We start from the raw sequence: 22,432 nt of genomic DNA on the forward strand, positions 1-22,432 counted from the left end.
CTCCGCCACTGATTACCACGGTAGCCGCCAAATGATGTGGTGCAGCTAATGGGTTGCTCCTTCTAATCAGATGTCTCGGATTCGAGCTCTTGATATGTAGGGTTTTTGTCAAATGAGCCCTACACGGCGTGAATTCTTGGCGTACTCCAATGCAACTTTTGGACTTGGGAAACCAATATAAGGAAAAAAAAAAACTAGTATTACCACGGTAACAACAAAACAACATTAACGTATCAATTTTATTTAGGGAAAAGGCTCAAGTATGTCATTCAACTATCAGAAATGACTCATTTATGCCATTCGTCAATAGTTTGGCTCATTTATCTTATCTGATTATTATAGAAATGACTCATTTATGCCATCAAACTATATGAAATGACTCATTTATGCCACTCATTAATAGTTTTATCATTTATGTCATCGCCTGTTATCAAAATGACTCATTCATGCCATATTTCATTAAAACTGATTTTACTATATCATATATGACACGTGGCCTCCAACTAGATTATGGTTGTGGGTGAGTAAGGTGTATGGGTCGATTTTTTATTAATTTGGTATTTAAAATTAGGGTGTTTAATTAAACGACGAGACCTCTAATTGGAGGTCACGTGTCATATCTGTATTATAAAACTAGCGTTAATGAAAAATGGCATGGATGAGTCATTTTGGTAACGGACGATGGCATAAAATGAGTCAAACTATCACGAGCGCGTAAATGAGTCCATTTTATAGGATCGATGGCATAAATGAGCCATTTTCTATAGTTTGATGGCATAAATGAGCCAAACTATTGACGAGTGACATAAATGAGCCATTTTCGATAGTTGGATGACATATTTAAGTCTTTTTCATTTTATTTATTTATTTATTTATAGTCTTTTCCCTTGAATATTCAAATTCCAAAGTCCATGTTAGGACCGGTACAAAACTAAAGAAGAGGATTACTCTCTTATTCAAAAGTTCTTCCCCCTTCGACCAATCGTGTATTCACCGTGACAATTCATCGAACACCTTGCCTACACATATTCCAAACTACCTCAATCACTGACACTTACTCGCAACCGCTTAAAGCAAAACGCCAAAAAACCCTTCAAAACTCTCACTTTATAAACCAAAGAAATCCACACTCAATTTATACAAAAACTGCGATTAATAAGTACCTTTTATATATTCATATATAGCTGTTTGTGTTGATTTTGGGGTTGAAGGAGAAGATTTATGGAGTTACAGAACACAGTTAAAGAAGCCCTAAATGCACTTTATCATCATCCAGACGACGCCGTTCGTATGCAAGCAGATCGATGGTTACAGGATTTTCAACGTACAATTGATGCTTGGCAGGTTTGAATAATTTTCTCTAATTACTTTTGACTATTCTTCGATCTTTCTAAGTTCAATCAAATGGATACATTTATTAAGAGAAATGTGATTTGGGTTCTTGATTTTGTGTATGCCATTATTTAGCTGATCAAGAATTTTGATTTTTATGGAGGGGACAAGAAAAAAAAAAGATTTTTTATTTTAGATTGACCCGAATAGTGAAATGGATAAAGAAAAATGGGATTCGGGTTTTTGATTTTGAGTATGCCATTACCGAGCTGATCAAGAATTTCGATTTTTATGGAGGGGACAAGAAAAAAAAAAATCATTTCAGATTGACCCTAATAGTGGAATGGGATAAAGGGGATTTTTTTAGAGAACCCGACTAATTTGGGATTGAGACATAGTTGATTGATTGATTTTTATTTGATTTGAGTTCTGTTTGTACGGTTTTCAGTTTGTGTCTGTTAAATCAATAGTGGTGTTTTTTTAGGTTGCTGTGAATGCAGTATAGACGACAAAATACTGGATTGCGATTAACTTTGATTGGCGCGGGAAATGGGAGGTGCTTACACGGTTACACGTGGAGTCTATTGTAGGGAGTTGTCGGATTTTGTCGTATGTTTATGTACCTTCTTGGTACCTTTGTTAGTAATATTTTTACATCATAGAAAAAAGGAAATGGGAGGTGCTTTGAGGTGGTGATTGATGGTTGGGTTTGAGGAGGGGTCATTGGTCAATAAGTAGTCGTTTGAGTTTAACGGTATGGAAGCAAGCACTTATTCTTGTACGCCAATCAAGTTCAGTATGGCAATACTTTCTATCTTATTATCGTATTCGAATAGCAGTTTTTGGGCATTTGGAAGGACTTGAATGTCCAATAGAAAGAGAACATAAGTAATGATTTAATTCGGGGAATTCATATCTATCTTAAACAGAGTAATTAAGAGTGTATCAAGAGTATTGTGATGGTATCTGAATTTTGCCGTCATAATGGTTACAAAGTTAATGGATAAAAAAGTAAGTGCAAGGTGCATCATTAATATGTATGTGATGCCCATAACATGGATTCAATCATAATCAATATATCTGTTTTACACGTGATGGCGTATCACAGGATGATAAAACGTCGTTAGCCAATTACATCTGACTACTGCAACTCCCTTGGTGACAAATGGAGACCATTTGAGTCCAGCCCGATTTGAGGAGCATAAATGCGACAGTATTTACTATTCTATATCAGTGTTATCAAAAACGAAAAGCACAAAAGAGCTCTAAGGTCCATTGGGGCTTTAAGCGCAAAGTGCAAGTAAAGTGTGGGCTTTAATGAAAAAAGGCGCAAATAGAGAGAAAAATACAAATATATATGTTTAGTCCTAACTAATAATAATAAGCATGAATAACAAATGTATTGACAAAGAAATTGAAAAAAATAAGATAAAGTGAAATATCAATTGTTGTGTGTCGCCTCTTCAAGAGACAGTCATCAGTAAGGAAAAGTATGTCTTAGAGCCTTGATGACAACACTGAAGCGCACATTAAGAGAGGCAAAGCACTCAACATGTTTTGCGCCTCGCTTCGAGGATTAAGCGCGCCTTTGACAACATTGTTCTATATCTGACTGCTGAGTTAAATGTGACTGATTGCTTTTACCATGTAGAAGAAGCAAATAACTAGCCGGTTGTTGCGATTAGTCTGCATGCTAGGAGAAAAGGTACGCCGAGCACATTAAGTGACAAGGGGGATATTGTTGTTTAATTATATGCAATACAGTCTCCCTCTTCAGCTGCTTTGCTTTAGTTTCCTAAGATTTATGTGCCCGTGCCTGATGATCGATGTTTCTATTAGGCTGCCTCGCATAGAACGGAAAGGATATAGATGAGTCATACAGTCTACCCAACTAGTTTTTGGGATTTGATGTAGTTGATTGATTGGTTTAATGTTCATGAGATTGTGGTGTACATGGTTTGTTAGCATATGTTAATTTTAGCTCTCTCCCTCAACCTAGTTCTTGTAACACTTTTAATTATTCAACTAAATATGTCATTGCATTTGCACTCTCTTTTCTGTAACTTGACTTCACACAATGGTGCTTGGCAATTTACTAAGTTTCTTGTATTTGATTAGGTGGCTGATAATCTGCTTCATGATGCATCTAGCAATCAAGAAACATTAATATTCTGTTCTCAAACCCTCAGAAGCAAGGTAATCTTCATATTGAGTGTCTACGGAGGTCTATTCATTTATTTTCAGTTTCTCAATGAAGTATTTACAAATAAAAGCTACTGAATTGTTCGAATAAATGATATCAGTATCCATCTATGTCAGTATTTTCTATCAGCAATTTCATAGGGGCATTTTTTATCTGATTGATAGGTTCAACGGGATTTTGAAGAACTACCTTCTGAAGCTTTTCGTCCATTGCGGGATTCTCTGAACGTGAGAGAGTTTTTAATCTCTACATAATTATTATTTACAACTTGGATATTTATTATCATTAGAATTTATCAGATTCATTCATATTGCCAGCAGATTGCTTACTTTGATCAACAACCAAAAAATTGTGAATCATAGGGGGAATTAAATTGATTCCTCTTCGGCCTTCGTGGTGTATGAAACTGTTATGGTTTCTTTTGTGATATATAAGGCACATCTTAATTACTAGCAATATAAGGAAATAGGTACTAGGGATGAATGCTCGTTATTTGCCTGATCATAAGTTCTATTCCTAGGCAGTCGTCTCTCAATTCAGGTATCATCACACCGCTTTCATGTTCTGGGATAGTGGTAGAGTTATTCCTCCACAGGAAAGAAAGTGATTGGGAAAAAATATTAGATTTGCTCCATTATTATAAAAACTTATTTGATGGGTTGCCTTCCATCAAATAATGTAGTTTTTTAGGTGTAGTATTGTAAGATTATATGATTCTTATAATTTTCTTTGATAACTAATAAGTAAACTATATTTTATTTGGGATTCCCTTTACAGAAGAGGGTTAACAAAAAGATGCTCTCTTTTTCCTTCTAAACTGTCTAGCCAATCGTCTAGACAACTGAAGATGTCATGTATACTCCTTTAATAGACAAAGCTGGAGAAGTCATCTGGACGTATGATAAATTTCTGCACGGACCCACGGTTATTAAAAACAAAATAAATTCTGGGTACCCAGGGTTTCCTCCTAACGACCTGCTGTCTAAAGCTCCAATCTTTAAGGAATCAAGAATCAGGAGAGCTTTCATCTAAATGTACTCCAGAAATACATTGAATGCTCAATATAAGGAATAATTATAAACATTATTGATATACCAAATTGGGTTGAGTTACATTCAAGAAGAGGAATATGATTATAAAATATATATTAAAAAGGAAATTGTTTTGGATCCTAAACTATAACATTCCAAATTATTGTGTGCTGTGCTTGTTAACAACTCAACTATGAATTCTTTATGTGTAGCTATGGCTGAGTCCAAGGTTTAGTGGAAAATTTGCTCCAATACTGTGGTGGTTTAGTTGTCCAGCTTGCTAAAACCGTAAAAGCAAACTGTTGTAACTTGTTCTTTTTGGTAAGATAAATAATTTTATTGATCAAACTGTTTTAACTTGTTTGATGAGTTGCATAAGCTGCCGTCAGGTTTTGCTCTATATGTGCATAAACATACATATCCTTTTACGCCTCCTCTTTTCCTTTATTATGTGTTGGTGCACCCATGGGATCCTGTTATATATAGAGGATTGTGTGTCTAACCATATTTTGTGAGGTTCCTCAACTTTTTGGTATACTTCTTGTGTACGGGTATTTATGCCATTTATTAATAATATTTTATTAATTTATCAAAAAAAGGGGTAGAAATAAGTATGTAGATTTATCAAATGCTATATTTTCCCCCTGACTATGAGTTTGGTGATTTCAAAATGCAGACCTTGTTGAAAACATTTCATAAGGGTCCCCCAAAAGTTAGAACACAGGTAACTTTAGATATTCTTGTCAAATAAACAATATGCGACATTTAATTAAAAGATTCTGTACTAAATGCTTTATTATAGATTAGTCTTGCAGTGGCTGCTTTGGCTGTTCATGTGCCTGCAGATGATTGGGGAGATGGTGGTATTATAAATTGGCTGAGGGATGAAATGAATTCTCATCCCGAGTTTATTCCGAGTTTTCTGGAGCTTCTTAGAGTTTTGCCTGAGGTATAAGTCTCACTGTTTTTATTAAAGCATACGGTAAATATTTGGTTCTTACTATGCTTTTTAATTATTGAAAAGGACTAGTTCAATTTATTTGAATTTAAGATACAAAACATTAGAGGTTTCAAAGTTATGTCCTTGTTGCATTTTGTGAGGAAATATTGCCTCTTTTAAAATCTTGAACAATATTGGTAATGGACGTGTCTTCACACAGGAGGAATTTAACTACAAGATAGCTGCTCGTCCTGATAGGCGACGCCAGTTTGTAAAAGAACTTGCTTCTGCTATCGAGACTGCACTTAATATCTTGACTGCCTGTTTGAATATCAATGAACTTAAGGAGCAGGTGAGCTTTACTTTTTCCTTTTGTGCCTCTTAATCATCTGATATTTTGACTAATTCAAGTTGCTGATTGGTAATATCTCCTGATAGAGATTTCCAATTTGATGAATATACGAATAGTCAAGAGGTTGTTTGGTTTAGAGCCAAGTTCCTTATCCAAATAAAAGAGAGAGAGAGAGAGAGAGAGAGAGAGAAGTTATGCAGCGATTAGGAAATCATTTCTTGTTGGATGTTTGGTTTGATGTAATTAAAATTAGTATATAGTGTAAAATTTAAAATATATGTTTACTTTTAAAAAAAAATAAAAGTGTGTATGCTTAGAGGAGTGGCAGTTCTGTCAGTTTAATTGTTTTCATCCATGTATTACCAATAGCTGTGTTCTTATTCAACATTATATCCCACATACATCCCCTCTTAACTTATGCGGGTATTATTTATGAGAAAAGGAATTAGCAACCAAAAATTGTTATAACTTATGCTTTGATTTTAAGGGACCTTTGATTTTGGTCTGTTCTGATAATAGGTTAAAAAAAATAGTTTCTGTTGCTTTCTGTGTAATTTTCTGAGAAAAGGACATAAATGGTCCCTTACTATGAGAGTAGGTTCAAAATAGTCCCTTAACTATGCACTTAACGGTTTTGGTCCTTTAAGTTAGCCACAAGTTAATAAAAAATTTCCCTTAACTATGAGGGTTGGTTAAAAATAGTCCCTTAAGTATGCACTTAATAGTGTTGGTCCGTTAAGTTCGTCAAAAGTTAACACTTTTAGTCTCCGACAAAATATTCCTCACTATTAACCGACTGACGTCCGTCGGTTTTGTACCGAGGTATTTGGCATTTCCTTTAAAAATGTTTACCTCTAAATGTGAGTTCTGGCTAACCTTTCTTTTCATAGTTCTCGTCAAGTCTAACAAACAGAGTTCAATGAATATTTTGTCGGAGACTAAAAGTGTTAACTTTTGGCGAACTTAAAGGACCAAAATTGTTAAATGCATACTTAAGGGACTATTTTTAACCAACCCTCATAGTTAAGGGGCCATTTTTGTTAACTTTTGATAAACTTAAAAGACCAAAACCGTTAAGTGCATAGTTAAGGGACTATTTGAACCTACTCTCATAATTATGGGACCATTTGTGGCCGATTCTCGTAATTTTCTTTCTGTTCTTTCCCTAACTTGTATCACTTTCTTTTGTTATCCAAATTATATAAAATTGAGAATTTTCATAATCAGTGTGTTGCACTTCATTTTTTCCTTGAGCTCTGCTTGTCTACTGGGATGCATATTTTCCACATCATAATGGAGCTGATGATCGTTAAAAGAATGCTCTAATTTGAGTTGCAATTGGTTAGATGAAAAGAAAAAGGTAACGAGGACAGGGTTGAAACATACTACTTCTTAGTTTATAATAACTATCCTCAAAATTGAGAGTATAAGGGAATTTATAAACTGGGATATTTATATTTGTCCTGTAACTGTCTTGATTATTATGTTTTACATCAATTATGCCTTTCGGAGTTATGTAGGATAAGTGGCTGGGTGTAAAATCTCTGCTTGAGGAATATTAGAATTTTGAGAGTGAAATGGGAAATTTAATTAGTCTCAAATATGGATGTATTGCTTCGCTCACTTTCTAGTGCAACAATGGGATGTAAATGATGTAGCTCGTTAATACAAATTTGTAACGTAAATAGTCCAATTGTGACTCCACTTCTAGCATTCTCTTGTTGATCTACATGTTTAGTAATATTGTGAACCATTATTTAACAAAAACAGAGATACCCCTCGTTGTTTGATTGTACACGTGTATATGTGTATTATGATTTATGAGTGTGAATACATAGTGCAGATTCTTCAAAATACACTAAGAATTAACCAAAACAATTAGATCTTTCTGTATACAGAGCATCCCCATTTTGGATACGCACCTGAGAAAGAGTCCATATAATATAGGTTCTCTACACAAGATATGGGGTCAACTGATACATGTCTAATCAAAATCCAGATTCTCTTAGCTCTTTCTGTACGCACTCTGATCCGCTAATTAGTGGGTGAATGCTCTAGGAAATGAAAGATATTATAAAGGGAAGTTGCATGTGCCTACTGTTTATTTTTCGTTTTTATTCATAGTTCTTAAAGGTGAAAAATTGACTTGATGATTTGTGATTGCTTCAGTATTTTTCCTTCTATTACTAATCGGTTTTCCAATTACTTGACAGGTCCTTGAGGCTTTCGCTTCTTGGCTACGGCTCAGGCATAGGTATTATTTGGCTTCTCTGAGTCCCTTGGTATTCACATGCTGAACATTGATTTGCTTTGGCACAGATTGTAATCCTTGTTTGATGGTTCCTGTGATTTTGTTTTGTTCCCAAACTAAAGTTGCAAGTTTGGGGAAGCTGGTCCCCGATTTCATGGAAAAGCTAGTACATGATGTTTCTTAAAAATTTGTTTCTTAACTCTATGACGTGTCTTCTTGAATGCAGAACATTTTCCATCTTCATTGGAGATTCTTGTGCTGTAATTTATAGGTGTTTAACATTGCCTGTCGTCTTTATGATTGAAACATCTTTAAGAGTCGGTGTGGAATACTTTTACCTTATCAAAAAAATAAAAAAATAACAGAGTTGGTGTGGAGAGTGAGTGCAAGTTAGGCATAAATATTAGTGGGAGAGACAAGAAAAGTATACTGTATTTGAACCAGTTAATTGCCGAATTATATAAAATCCCACATCGGATAGACAAGGCATCCAAAGGGGGGTTATTGAGGTTCCACATATTGTCCTAAGGTTTTGGGTTGGAGGTGAGTTTCTATGCTACTGGTCTACAAAAATATTTTCACATGTTTGGTCTATGAAAAAGAATTTGTTTGCACACGAGGTGGCCTGTTTCAGACCTAAATATAAATACAAACGGGTGTTTTGCATACCTAAGTAATTTTTTCTTGATAAGGTAAATAATTTTTTTAATGACGGGAAAACTCCTTATTGTAACATACAATCTTTCTTGATTAGGTAACTGATTAGTAGAACCATTTTATGGACTTATATATGTCATGCAGTTTGTGCAAACAAATCACAAGACAAGTTTTTCTGTCTAGATAAATTCTTTAGGTGGTATACTTCTGTCCTATGAAAAGGAAGTCTTCTGATCTTACTCTACTTTTTATGTAATAAAGTGCGACTTTTAGATATAAAGGATTTGCTTGGACTAAGTCTCTCTTCTGTCCTCTTTTTTCTACTTCTGCATGCGTTGGATCTCAGTTTTCGTGATCATAGAAATCAATTGCATACTCGTTTAGAACTGGACATTTATTTTTCCTCATTCTGTAAATCTAGTGTGCATCAGTTTTCTATTTCCTGTGAACATAACAGAATATTGTTGCTTAATACAGCACTATTTCTATTTCAGGATACCTGCATCTACCCTTTCTTCACACCCTTTAGTGCTTGCAGCTCTCTCAAGCTTGAATTCTGAAGTATTGTCTGAGGCCTCCGTTAATGGTACTGTGAATGTTTTGAGTTCATGTTCTTTTCTTCTTATAAATTCATTACTATGATCTTGTGTTATTAGTGCGACAAACTATTATTATATACACTTCATCTTAAGCTGTTTAAGGTAATCTATTGGGGATTTTAACTGTAGTTTCAATTCCCTATAGTCTCTTTGTTAAATGAGTTGTAGCTACATTGGAAATAAATCTATCCTAAACCTTTTCAAATGAGGCTTAGGTTATAGAAAATCTCATACTGTTGAAAGAGAATGCAACTTAAGTTCAGAGGTAATCACTGGTTTGTTGGATAAAGTTTAACCGAGGTCCATTATTAGTGAATCCATATCTTACTGATTAATAGTCTGTTTCACTTTACAAGTCTTATGTTACCAGTCTAAAAAAAAAAAAGTCTTATTGTTATGCAGTAGATTGATAAAGTTGGAAAATTACTGTGGTTTCATGGCCTTCTCCCTCGTTCTTTTCTACTTATAATCGTCTTTCAATTCTCCTACATTTTGTTATGATTATGTGCTTGCTACAACATGTTTGATGGAAAATTCACTATGTTTTCCTTATATTCCACTTTTTGCAGTCATTTCTGAATTGATACACTACACAGCAGCAAGAAACTCTGGTGGAGTTTCGTCACAATTGCCCTTGATTCAAGTAATTGTTCCTCAAGTTATGAGTCTGAAACCTCAGCTCAGAGATCCTTCAAAGGTATATATACCTTGTGCATTGAACAGGGAAGTTCTGATTGGTTCTTTTTTTTTTTTTTTTCCTATACTTACATGAAGTTTAGACATTTAGAAATTTGTTGGTGTTCTTTTTTGGGAGGCATTCTTGATGAAAAGATGTTGAGTGCAGAAATTATATGGTGATCATAGGGTAAGAGAGAAATGTGAGAGCTTTTCAGGGGATCGAAAATGAGTTTGCACACTCAAGGAATAGCTTTTTTCTTTGATTGCTTTTTGGTGCACCCTCATAGTTCCTTCTTATATAGATGATTGGGTGTCTTTTGTAGTGAATCATGTTTTGATGTAGATTCTCTACTTTTTGGTATATCTCTTGTATACGGGAGCTTTCTTTGAATTGTTAATAATAAAACTTGACCTTATTAAAAAAAAAATTATATGGTGATCAGATTGAAAGCCAATGTGTATTTTTGGTCATCTTTGTCTTTGGTGCTAAGAAAATTTAAATACACTGCCTTTTAAGATACTTTGAATGATTGGGTCATTTTATGGCTGGTATTTACACTTTCCATTTCCTCTCCTTCCAGGGTCCCAATTTGGGGGATTCCCCAAAATCTCATTCTAGGCCATTGAGTTCCCTAAAATGCTTTTTACTGGTTGAAAACCTTTGAAAAAGTTTGTTATGCTCCTAATGTCTGGCATAGTGCTCCTCCTATGCACTTGTTTTCTTTATTTTGTAGAATGTTATGAGGGTAACATCGTTGGTCTACTGCTGATTGTTGGGCAGTTCACCATTACGCAGAATTGGTTGGTGGGTGCTCTAGTTGCAATTATTTGAAAGTAAATTTAAATGATATTCTTGGGAATTCTTTGTTGTTTTGACAAGTCAAGATCATTCATTGATTTCACCCCGAGATGGTGTCAAAAACTTTTTACAGACTGAGCGGGTGGCTCAACCAACAACAACAACAACAACCCAATGTAATCCCACAAGTGGGGTCTGGGGAGGGTAGTGTGTACGCAAGCCTTAACCCCTACCTCGGGAGGTAGAGAGGCTGTTTCCGGCTCAGGGAGGGTGGCTCAACTGTGATTCTCTATTTAGTTGTTCTAGTCATCTGGTATTCTTTTTTTTTTTTTTTCCCACAAAATATATATATATAACTCGGTAAATTCTTAATGCATCTTATATCCTTTGTACTATTACGGAACATCTTCTATATTTCTCGTTTCGAGTAGTCCAAAAAAATACACAGTGGTCTTCCATACTGCCGTGTTCTGTTGCTGATCTTTGCGTTTCCCAACTAGTGATTGCCTCTGCCACCGAAAACAGCATCACCCAGGTTTCGTCGAACATAGACATATCCAGGTTCCATAATGTGTTATAAACCTGCAATTTAGCATGATATGATCATTATTTCCCCTCCTCTACACAAGAACACCATTCACCACCCTACTCCTGTTTCTGTCATTAAAGTTGCGTCTCGTGCTAGCACATGTCAAGCAAGGTACCTTCTTGGGGTGCCTTGGTAAGCAACACCTGCCTAGTTCCTCCAGACCTCCCCCCTAAATGCTCATTTGCAAACTCCTATATGACAATTTCAGCATAAACTACTCTGCACTTCTCCCCTTTTCCATAGCGTCCTATCTTCTCATCTCATACTGGCCAACTAGTATTCTTGTAGAAATTCTTCGCCCTCTCCCCTTTCTAAGTCTCTTATAGTCATGTGAAAGTTACGTCCCATTTAATTCCTTGGTTTTCCCACCTCATATATTCAAATACTTGGGCATCTCTGTTGGTCACGCGTTATAAGCAGGTGGAAATGCTTCCTCCAGAGTACTATCACCGCACAATCTCACTTCCATAACTTAATTCTCAAGCTATTACCAACTCTGAATTCTATATATTCTTAGGAAAGTATTCTTCTATTTATAATCCCCTGTACAAACTAACACCATAAGAATTCATTGCTTTTCCCGACTTATCTGCCAATCCATATCTATGATGTTCTTGGGAGGTGTATGCCTTTGTTTCTATTTTCATGATCTTCTATCCCTTTCTCTGTTGTGATCTATTGGTTGAAGGGTTTTGTGGTGACACGATAAGTTATGGAGCTTTAAGGTTTTTTTTTTGTTTTTTTGTTTTTTTTTTTGTTTTTTTGTTTTAAGTGTAGAAATGGCTGTTCTTTAATTATTTGATCATCCTGTTGTTTGTTTCTTCCTTTCACTTCCAGGATGAGGAGGATATTAAAGCCATTGCTCGTTTGTTTGCTGACATGGGCGATGCATATGTTGAATTGATTGCCACTGGTAGCTATCCTTCCTCTCTTTCTTAGTCCCTTCCAGATGTAATTTCTTTTTCTTTGACTTCCCAAAGAAGGTTGGCGTGCTTAAAAAACGTATGTGATATCTGTTCTTACTTATGTATAACAAAAAATAACAACTGTATTCAGGTTCTGATGAATCAATGCTGATTGTACATGCATTACTTGAAGTTGCTTCACATCCTGAGTTCGATATTGCTTCCATGACTTTTAACTTCTGGCACAATCTTCAGATGATTTTGACAGAAAGGTGAATGCTGTTGGAATTTTCAAATCAGTCTATTTGCTGCAAAACAAATTTTGCATCTAAAATTTTACCAATCCAGGGAGTCATATGGTAATGAAACTTCCATTGAGGCAGAGAGAACTCGGAGGTTGCAGATTTTCCGTTCATCATATGAATCACTCGTCTCCTTGGTGAGTCCTCTGGATTTGGGAGCAGGCAGTTTGGTTTAGACATATAAGATTTGTTGAACTTAACTTATCGTGCATGGATTTATATCGATCTATTTTATTTCAGGAGACAAAAACTAATTTAATTTCTTCCGGGACATGATAACCTTAGTTTATAATCACATACATTGTTTGCCCATCCTATCCTCTTCCACTTTTAAGTTTATGTTTGATTGTATTCACTTTCAGGTTACTTTCAGAGTTCAATATCCTCAGGATTACTCTGATCTCTCCATGGAGGACCAGAAAGATTTTAAGCAGACAAGATATGGTACCATTTATTCTATAGATCGCGCCCTAAACTTAATCTGGTTTCTTAAAGTTTTTTCTGATGTTGTTGCATTTTTATGATTAAATATCCATTACTGTTCATGCATGTGTAAACCCCAACCCCCCCCCCCCCCCCCCCCCCCCCCCCCCCCCCCCCCCTGAAATCCCACGCGACGTGAATGCAGGGAGGAGGTAGAGTGTACGCACCTTACTCTACGAAGGTAGGACGGCTGTTTACGAAAGACCCTCGGCTCGATAGAAAGCATAAAGAGGTCGGATAAGGCCAAGAAGTTCAAAGCGTTATGAAAATGAAAATAACGAAAGCGATTAAGCCATGATGAAACGGTTTGCAAAGGACGGTGCTATCACGCGAGATAAAATAAGATAATCAAAGTACAGAAAATAACAGATAGTAGCAGAAATCAAAGCACAAAAAATTATAGCGCGATAATGCGACTACTACTATGAAAGGATAAACGAGACTATCTACTAGCCTTCTACCCTAATCTGGGTCCTCCAAACCCTCCTATCTAAGGTCATGTCCTTGATAAGCTGTAAATGCGCCATATCATGTCTAATCACCTCTCCCCAATACTTCTTCGGCTTACCCCTACCTCTTTTGAAACCATCCACGGCCAACCTCTCCACGCCTCCGCCTTTGGGCATCTGTGTCTCTCCTCTTCACATGCCCAAACCATCTCAGTCTCGCTTCCCGCATCTTGTCTTCCACCGATGCCACTCCCTCCTTGTCCCGGATAGCCTCATTCCTAATCCTGTCACTCCTGGTGTGCCCACACATCCATCTCAACATTCTCATCTCGGCAACTTTCATCTTTTGAACGTGGGATAGCTTAACTGGCCAACACTCTGCCCCATACCCCCCCCCCCCCCCAACTCAAAAGGAAAAAAAACATAAAAGATGAAATGTCTATAGAAAGGGCTTGGTTTTCCCTTGCTTCATGACCTTGAAGTTATGTATTAGAGGACCCTTCGGCCTCAAATGGAAAGATTATATATTACCTGTTGCCCTATTGTATTATGGTTTGCAAACATGATTTTAGGTGCTTTTTTCTTTGTGTTTTAACCTTAGTTTTAGGATTGACAAAGATGACCTTTTGTTCTAAGGAAGTCTTGCACTAAACGTTAAGTTTATAAACTAATTCTTCATGATGACAATACAAAAGACAATGTTGAAGGGTTGAGGCCAAAGTAGGAAATAATGCTCAATGGCCTTATCACCTTGTTCAAGTGTCTAGCTAAATTTGTACCATCTATGCAACATATCAGTTATTTCCTTGATGGCACTCTCTCTATTACCATGTTGTCTTGAAAATTTGGAAAACCAATCATGAATGTGTATCAACTATTGTTTTGAGAAGAAATGTAAAAGATTCTGCTTTCCACCATGCTAACTTACTCTGTAACATTGCCATTTGCCAGCTGTTGCAGATGTCTTGATTGATGCAGCATTGGTTTTAGGAGGTGAACCTACGTTGAAAATTCTCTATATGAAGCTAGTTGAGGTGCATACTACTACTGTAATCCTGGAGAAATGGTTGACTTTCTCAAATTACTGTACCAAATTCTTTTGGTTAATGTAAGCTTCCAAAATTATAGGGACCAAAAATATTTAACCACCACTTCTGAGAGAGTCAACTATTTTAATGCACTTAACCTTGAAATCTTCCCTTGAAGTTGTGGACGTGTTGTACGTCTGTGAAATTGACTTTTTTGAATTATTCTGGAATTTGTACAAAAAGAAATTTACTAAGGGGTGGTGTCTGGTTGCTGAGAGAGTCCTTCAAATTGATGCCTGCCAAAGGATCGAGTCAGTATAGTGGTAACTGTAAAGCTGCTGTCTGAAAGCTTGTGGTTTGACCTGTCTTAGAGGTGGTGGTCATCCTGTTTCCTTGTGTTGTCTCTCAGCTCAACTCATTTTTAAACAAAGTTTGTGTTTAAAGAGAATTTATTTTGACTCTCTTCCTCTCTGACCCTTGTGTTCCGGCCCTTCCCCAGACCCCGCGCATCGCGGGAGCTTAGTGCACCGGGCTGCCCTTGCCCTTCTCTTCGTCTCTAAGTTTAAAATTTCTACACAGCTAATATATTTGAATTGGATAAATAACAACCGATTTACACTAGGACAGTTAAGAAATCAATTGTACCCATTTAAAGTTGTCGTGTGATAGTATCAAAGCAAAATTGTGTTGTGATCGTTTATTACTTAACATATCAGATGTTTTTTTCTGTTCACCAACATGTCAGACGTTCTTACTGCAAGTAAAACTTGAAAGCTTTGAAGTCCTGGGGCATAGCGTTCTACTCATTTGGAATTGCTATTGGATCTCTGCAAAGCAAAAAACTCTTGGATGCATTGTAAATGCATTTTAGGTGTAAATTTTTGATACAAAAGTTTGTTCTTAATATTTTTCTCACAAATTTTAAGTCAGTTCTGTGCCCTCAGCCCTGGGCATCTCAACTTGTTGTAATCTAAGTAAGGATAGAGCAGTTGTAGAACAAGGCAGATTTAAACAGCATAAGATTGGAAATTGTTGTTTACATTTGGTTCTTGGAGATTTTGGGGTGTTGCTTATTTTATAACCTCTCACTAGAGCTTCCTGAACTTGGTTCCTGTTTGTGAAAATTGTGAGAGACATTAGAGCATTATGTCTCAGATACTACATCAACTATTCATATTTTTCACTGAAAAAACTTTCAGTTAAAAAGGTCTTTGTAAACACTATTTGGCCGTAGAGTTGCATTTATTTTTAGATATTAACTTCTGCTGATTTTTACAGGCCATCAGTCACTGTGGGAAAGATCAGAATTCTGATTGGCGTCCTGCAGAGGCTGCCTTATATTGTATACGAGCTATATCAGATTATGTTTCTGATATTGAAGCCGAAGTGATGCCACAGGTTTGAATGATGATTGAAAATTATGTCCATTCAATTCTGTTTTAATTAGGATATTGTGTTAATTTGTTTTTCTTTTTTGTTGCCTTACTATTTTAACCTGCAGATTATGTCTTTGCTTCCTAAGCTGCCGCATCAGCCCCAACTACTTCAGACAGGTAATTAATTGTTCCCATCAAAGTCAGAGGTGTTTGGATTCGTGGATATTGTTCGTGGATATTGGTAGGGTAGGGGGAATGCATTAGGCCAGATAATAATCTGGAGTTTGGTTCATTTTATTCTTTTACCTATGAGATTACTTTGATAAGATTTACCTATTGGGGTTATATCCTGGCTAATTAGCCTAACCATTTTGTGGCTTCAGTTAACAGTCACAAACATATAGAGGGTATTAAAAATCCATCTAGTGGTGGATCTAGTTAAATTTTCATTAGATGGATAGACCTCATCAACAATAAGTAAATTGATAAAAGAATGAGTAATGTAGACACCATATCACAGTCCCTTAAGTACAACATTGGAGACAGATATGAATGTCGTCATCCTTATCCTCTCCGCCTGTCCGTATTTGCTAACCAAACATGCCCTAAGAGTGTCCACTCTCCACCCTCTCCTCTTTGAGAGTTCCTTTCATGTTTATGTGTCTAAGTTGTTGGCAATCTGTGTTATATACTGTCATTTTCTGCCAAATCGTCCTAGATATATCTTTCAACTGCTGATGAGCTACTGATTTGACTATTCTCATTTGTACTTTTAATTTACTAATTTCCAGTCTGCTTAACGATCGGAGCTTATTCAAGGTGGCTTAATGCTGCATCAAGTGGACTCTCATTCTTGCCCACACTCATCGATATTCTTGTGAGTGGCATGAGCATGTGTGAAGATTCTGCAGCAGCTGCTGCTTTAGCTTTCAGACACATATGCAATGGTAAATACTTCGTTCAATTTTTCATGTTTTTATTAGCTACTTTTTAATGTTACTTTTAGTAATTTTACCTTTTATCCAAAAAAGTGATACTTTTTGCTAAAGAACTAATTATTTTTCTATAATCATTCTCCTTTATATCAAGGGGTAACCTTTTTTTTTTTTTTTTGGTGTGTAATACTCCCTCCGGTTCAAAAAGAGTGTCCACTTAGCCTTTAATTTTTTGATCAAAAAGTGTCCACTTACCAAATTAAGAAAAATTAACCTTACTTTTCCAGATTTGCCCTTATTAAATGTTAAGTGACCAAATCAAATTAGGGGCATTTTAGTCAAATTACCTATTTTTGCCTAGGACTTAGTATTTTCTTAAGGGGTGTGCAAATGGCTAAGTGGACACTCTTTTTGATCTGGAGGGAGTATGTGACGATTGATCAAATTTTATCACTTTATGGTTGGGTTCTGTCAACAATTTAATTAGCATCTATGAGACTAGTTGGTAGATATTGATATACCTCTTGTTTCAAATTCGCGTCCAGTTTATCTGTGGGAGCTTTTTCATAAAGAGAATTTTAGGATCAGTCTTGTTGGTAGATATTGATATACCTCTTGTTTCAAATTCGCGTCCAGTTTATCTGTGGGAGCTTTCTCATAAAGAGAATTTTAGGATCAGTCTTTTCTTAATTTTGTGAAATTGCATCTTGGTTACTCAGTGCCTCTGATATATGACCTGGTGATTTTGCTCCTTCTCTGAGTTTACATTCTGGCCAGAGTTAATTGTTCTTTCGATCGAGCTTGTTTCAAAAAAATTTATGTCATTGTAGATTGCAAGAAGAAGCTTTGTGGGTACCTAGATGGTCTGTTTCAAATTTACCAAACGGCGGTCAGTGGGGAAGGTCCCTTCAAAGTTTCTGCCGAAGATTCGTTGCATCTGGTTGAAGCTTTAAGGTATTATCTTTTTCTTAGAAGCTGATCCCTAAGTTAGTTAGGTTCCTTATCTTGTTAAATCCTTACACCCCCAACCCACCCTGCAAGATAAACGCACTGGTCCTTTCTTTTGCAGTATGGTTATTACAGAACTTCCTTCAGAACATGCTAAGAAGGCCCTTGAGGCAGTATGCCTACCATCTGTTGCTCCATTACAAGTTAGTTTCCTTTCTAAGATTTTATGAAATGACTCTTTAAGTGTCAATTTACCAATAATTGGAGATAACTACCAGGAGATAATCAATCAAGGTGCCGTGGTTTTGGGGCAAAAAACCGCTCGTGAATTAACAGTTCATTTTGATCGACTTGCAAATATATTTAGGTAATAAGCAATTTCCTTGTACTGTCGTTCATCTGTTTGATTCTATTTGCATATTGTCAATTTTTGGACTGAAATCATTTGCAGATATGTAAATCACCCAGAAGCTGTTGCAGATGCAATTCAAAGACTTTGGCCAATTTTCAAAGCCATTTTTGATGTGTAAGAAAGCTGTTTGCTGTAAATATTGTTTTCGCGATAATTCTTTGGTTATAAGTTCTCTGATTGTTGTGTTTGATAATATTCACATAGTCGTGCGTGGGACATGCGAACAATGGAGTCTCTTTGCCGGGCGTGCAAGAATGCTGTAAGTTCAGTTATCTATGTCATCTCCTGCCAAGGGATTCAAGGAAATTCTTTTTCAAGCTGCCTATTCCTGAAAATGCTGTAGTTACACAACATCTCCTGTAAATATGCCGCATTTTTTATAGTCCTTTGACATTTTCATGTTCTTCTCTTCTTTATTCTTATGCCTCGACATCTACATCCATAACTGATTGCTTTCTTCTTTCTGACTTGTGTTGCTTAATGTTATGACCTCAAACTGCTTTTATGTTGCTCTTTTAAATTGTGTTTGATAATCTCCTCTTCAGCTTAATTAAAAATTAAAATGACTTGGTCCGAACTCTGAAGACAAGGGTGACCTAATCCGAGTCCGCCAGCGAGCAAATGGTATTACAACTTCCCTAACTCTGATGATTTCATCCATTAGGTACGAACTTCTAAGAGGCTCATGGGAGTTACAGTCGGGGCGATGCTGGAGGAAATACAAGGACTATATGGACAGCACCACCAGCCGTGTTTTCTTTATCTCTCTAGTGAAGTCATTAAGGTATTTGAGTTCTTTCTTACATTGCAAAGTTTTAACCATATTTGCGACTTCCATTTTGAGCAACAGTTGGAACTTCTGCTGCAGATATTTGGTTCAGATCCATCTTGTGCAGATTACTTGAAAGTTCTCATTGAGTCTCTCTTTAGCCATTCAGCATGTCTACTTACAAAGATTCAGGTGCAGTCTGTTGCTTGATTTTGCACTTTACCGCTAGTTATATAAGCTAACTCCAAAAATATGGGTTATAGGATTTCATTGCCCGTCCGGATATAGCAGATGATTGTTTTTTGCTGGCATCAAGATGTATCCGATACTGTCCGCAACTTTTTTTTCCTTCTACTGTGTTTCCATCATTGGTGGATTGTGCCATGGTCGGCGTCACCGTGCAGCACAGGTAAATTCTCTATATTCCCCCCTAACCCCATGAATATTCCTGCCTAAATACATCTATATTGATGTAAAAAAGAAGCTCTGGCTCTACACATGTAGAGTGATGAGGATTTTGTATTCTGGACAGTTACATAAAGTAACTTTGAGAAATGTGAAATAAATTGGTAGAATTTGCGAGGACAAATGTCTTACAGTTGAATCATCTTAGCTCTTCATGCATAGAGCACTATCGTTGAGATACCTTCATAGGAAAAACTTCAATTTCATCTATACGTGTAACATTTATATTTAACTATATGATACGGAACTCAAGCTTGTGGCTGCATGTCGTGTATGCCATGTCTGTTACATAAATAATTAGTTCAGGGACTGTGACTGACTTGATGACATCTGTGTGAGCCAATCATTCGCTTTTATGAATTTTGTCATGATGACTCATGAGAGTATCTTTTCTCTAACAAAACAATGGTAAGTTTCTATTGTTTGATCCTCTTATTATGTAATGGATGCGGTATAATACAAAGTGCAATTTAGTTATTTCACCCAAGTTTCATCAGGCTTAGCTCTACGAACTTCAATTCTTCGAGTAGTTTGGCAGCACGAGTTCCGAAGCTGCTGTGGTTGTGGTGCGATGTACACTAGATCTTGCAATCGCACTTTCTTTCCTGCTCTCCTAGGAGAAGTTGCTCCTACTAGAACGCAATACTTAAAAATATAGCGTCCAGCAAAATGTGTCACCAGCCAATCTGCACTGGTCATGTCATTGATTCTCGTAGAGTAATACTTCATCTGGAACTAATTTTATATGCTGAAGCATGCATCCTGATGAATATCACTCAGAGAATCCATGAAACTTCTTTGTAGTCCTAAGTCCTAACTGGAAAGATAATATTTGGTCAGTCATTGTGAGGTAGTTTAGTTTACCAACTTTTTATATCTCCTGGAATACTAGGAGGCTTCTCTGACCTAGTAGATCACTATGAGGCTTCGCGTGACCAAAGTCTGGTTATTATGACATCGGCAAATATAACCGTCAGAGAAGAGCAGAGGAAAAGGATTCATGTAGATAACTTTGATCAAGTGCCTGAGTGAATGAACTAGAACTGAGAGTCGCACGACACTATTTAACGGTTTGATTGGCATGAACTGCTTAATTAGACATAAACTCGTCTGATGCTGAAGGAACTCGTCGTATATTTCCTTACCTAAAGAAAACATAGTCTACTCACTGCCTTGGTTGTCATATTTATTGCATTTCCCAATGCAATATAAGCAACAGTTCATTCCGTATCAGTATGCCGCTATATTTGGTTCCAAAGCCTATGCCCTAGTATATGCACTCCAGAGGCTAAGTACGCGGCATCTTTAGTAAACGACTATACGTCTACTTGTACTTGAATTTTAATCAGTTAGTCGTAGAAGCATCTTTATACTCCCTCTGTTCCAATTTATGTGTCTTCGTTTGATTAGGCACGAAGTTTAAGAAAACGAAGTTTAAGAAAATAAGGGGAACTTTTGAATCTAGTGGTCTTAAACTAAAGATGTGGGTCGTGTATCAAGATTTCCTTTGAATCTTGTGGTCTTAAACAAGCCATGTAAAATGTTGGAATTAGGAAGTTACCAAATAGAGGAAGAGGCATTCTTTCTGAAACAGATTAAAACGGCAATTACGACACTTAAATTGAAAAGGAGGGAGTATATCATTGTCCACTCATCTATCTAATTACAAGAGAACCAGTCAGGAACTGCGAGGAAACGCTGGCCCTTTAAGATTTGGATTTCTCCTTCTCTAGTTATTCCATTATCCATTTTATTTGATATTTTATAAAGTTTTGATTGATCTAAATATTGAAGTGTTGACTGGATTGTAGGGAGGCTTCCAATTCAATATTAAACTTTTTGTCTGACATATTCGATCTTGCAAACTCTACACATGGAGAAAGTTGCCTATCCATAAGGGACAGTGTAATTATTCCTCGAGGGCCCACTATCACCAGAATTTTGGTTGCTTGTCTAACTGGAGCCCTTCCTAGTTCACGACTAGAAACAGTAAGTACAAATCCTTATTTTCTACAGAAGGCAGATAGGTAAAAAGGATGTAATATTCTTTAGTTGACATAGTTTATTTGTGTCATTCAAGAGTTAAGTCTGGAGCTGTTTCCTCTGTAGGTAACTTATGCTCTTTTGGCATTGACCCGGGCGTATGGGTTGAAAGCTCTTGAGTGGGCAAAGGAATGTGTGTCCTTAATTCCATCTACAGCTGTTACAGAGTGGGAAAGGACTAGATTTTTACAAGCTTTGTCAGATGCAGCCTCTGGAGCAAATATGAACGGTCTGGTGGTTCCAATTGATGAGCTTTCTGAGGTTTGCCGGCGTAATCGAACTGTGCAGGAGATAGTTCAAGGAGCTTTGAGGCCACTTGATCTGAACATAGTAGCTGTATCATAGTGGAGAGGGTGCAGAAGGGCCTTTTTAACCTCTTCCCTTCTCTGCAGGTGGTAGTTTTTCATGATTCTTTGGAGGCCTTATTTCATTGTTTGTCCATTTCTGCGGCTTGCGAATTTGTACGAGTTGATGCGGCAAAAGGGGGTGTTGTATTGTTACTTTTTCTTCTTGTGGAAAGTGAGAGGGGAACTTTTGGTTCTTTTCTTTTTTTTTTTTTTTTTTTTTTTTTTTTGGTTGATGGAGAGGAGTTTCCAGTTTTCAGGTTTAATCCTGTTAGTTCAATGTATAAGCTTCTGTATTTGATGAGATTTTGCAGTTTAAAAGTGTATAGAAGGCATTAGACCATGTTCAGTTGTTTAGATAATGTAATGTGCTTACAAATAGTTCAATAGATCAATGTTGGGGAAAGGAATGCGGTTTCTCTATCTGTAAATCAAGCATGATGGTTGTCCTCAATCTCTTGTGGTTGATCACCTTTTTTGTTTCACTGCTTTTTCACAACATGTAAGCATTGCATTGCATCAGCCTTTTTAAATTTAATCTG

At 36.6% G+C, this 22,432-nt stretch overlaps 1 protein-coding gene across 1 annotated transcript; it reads left to right on the plus strand.

Annotated features, from left to right (window-relative positions):
- The first annotated feature begins 898 nt into the window (after window positions 1–898).
- LOC132052428 (transportin MOS14) lies at window positions 899–22,296 on the plus strand. The gene is made up of 27 exons (XM_059443954.1): window positions 899–1,344; window positions 3,451–3,528; window positions 3,700–3,762; window positions 5,243–5,290; window positions 5,369–5,515; window positions 5,727–5,858; window positions 8,072–8,112; window positions 9,261–9,352; window positions 9,935–10,062; window positions 12,269–12,344; window positions 12,488–12,608; window positions 12,685–12,775; window positions 13,001–13,082; window positions 14,522–14,604; window positions 15,877–15,996; window positions 16,100–16,151; window positions 16,766–16,921; window positions 17,740–17,863; window positions 17,979–18,060; window positions 18,136–18,224; window positions 18,309–18,383; window positions 18,474–18,528; window positions 18,934–19,053; window positions 19,138–19,230; window positions 19,302–19,447; window positions 21,315–21,492; window positions 21,613–22,296. The coding sequence occupies exons 1-27, from the start codon at window positions 1,222–1,224 to the stop codon at window positions 21,889–21,891; spliced, it is 2,874 nt and encodes a 957-aa protein (XP_059299937.1). The 5' UTR covers window positions 899–1,221; the 3' UTR covers window positions 21,892–22,296.
- Window positions 22,297–22,432: the final 136 nt, after the last annotated feature.

The sequence above is a fragment of the Lycium ferocissimum genome, chromosome 4 (genome assembly GCF_029784015.1).
Source record: "Lycium ferocissimum isolate CSIRO_LF1 chromosome 4, AGI_CSIRO_Lferr_CH_V1, whole genome shotgun sequence".
Lineage (NCBI taxonomy): Eukaryota > Viridiplantae > Streptophyta > Magnoliopsida > Solanales > Solanaceae > Lycium > Lycium ferocissimum.

Excerpts from the sequence above, each read along its gene's own strand:
- LOC132052428 (XM_059443954.1), top strand. The coding sequence starts at position 1,222 with ATGGAGTTACAGAACACAGTTAAAGAAGCCCTAAATGCACTTTATCAT. Across the intron at positions 5,516-5,726 it reads TTCTTAGAGTTTTGCCTGAG|GAGGAATTTAACTACAAGAT; the intron begins GTATAAGTCTCA and ends GTCTTCACACAG. Across the intron at positions 10,063-12,268 it reads AGCTCAGAGATCCTTCAAAG|GATGAGGAGGATATTAAAGC; the intron begins GTATATATACCT and ends TTTCACTTCCAG.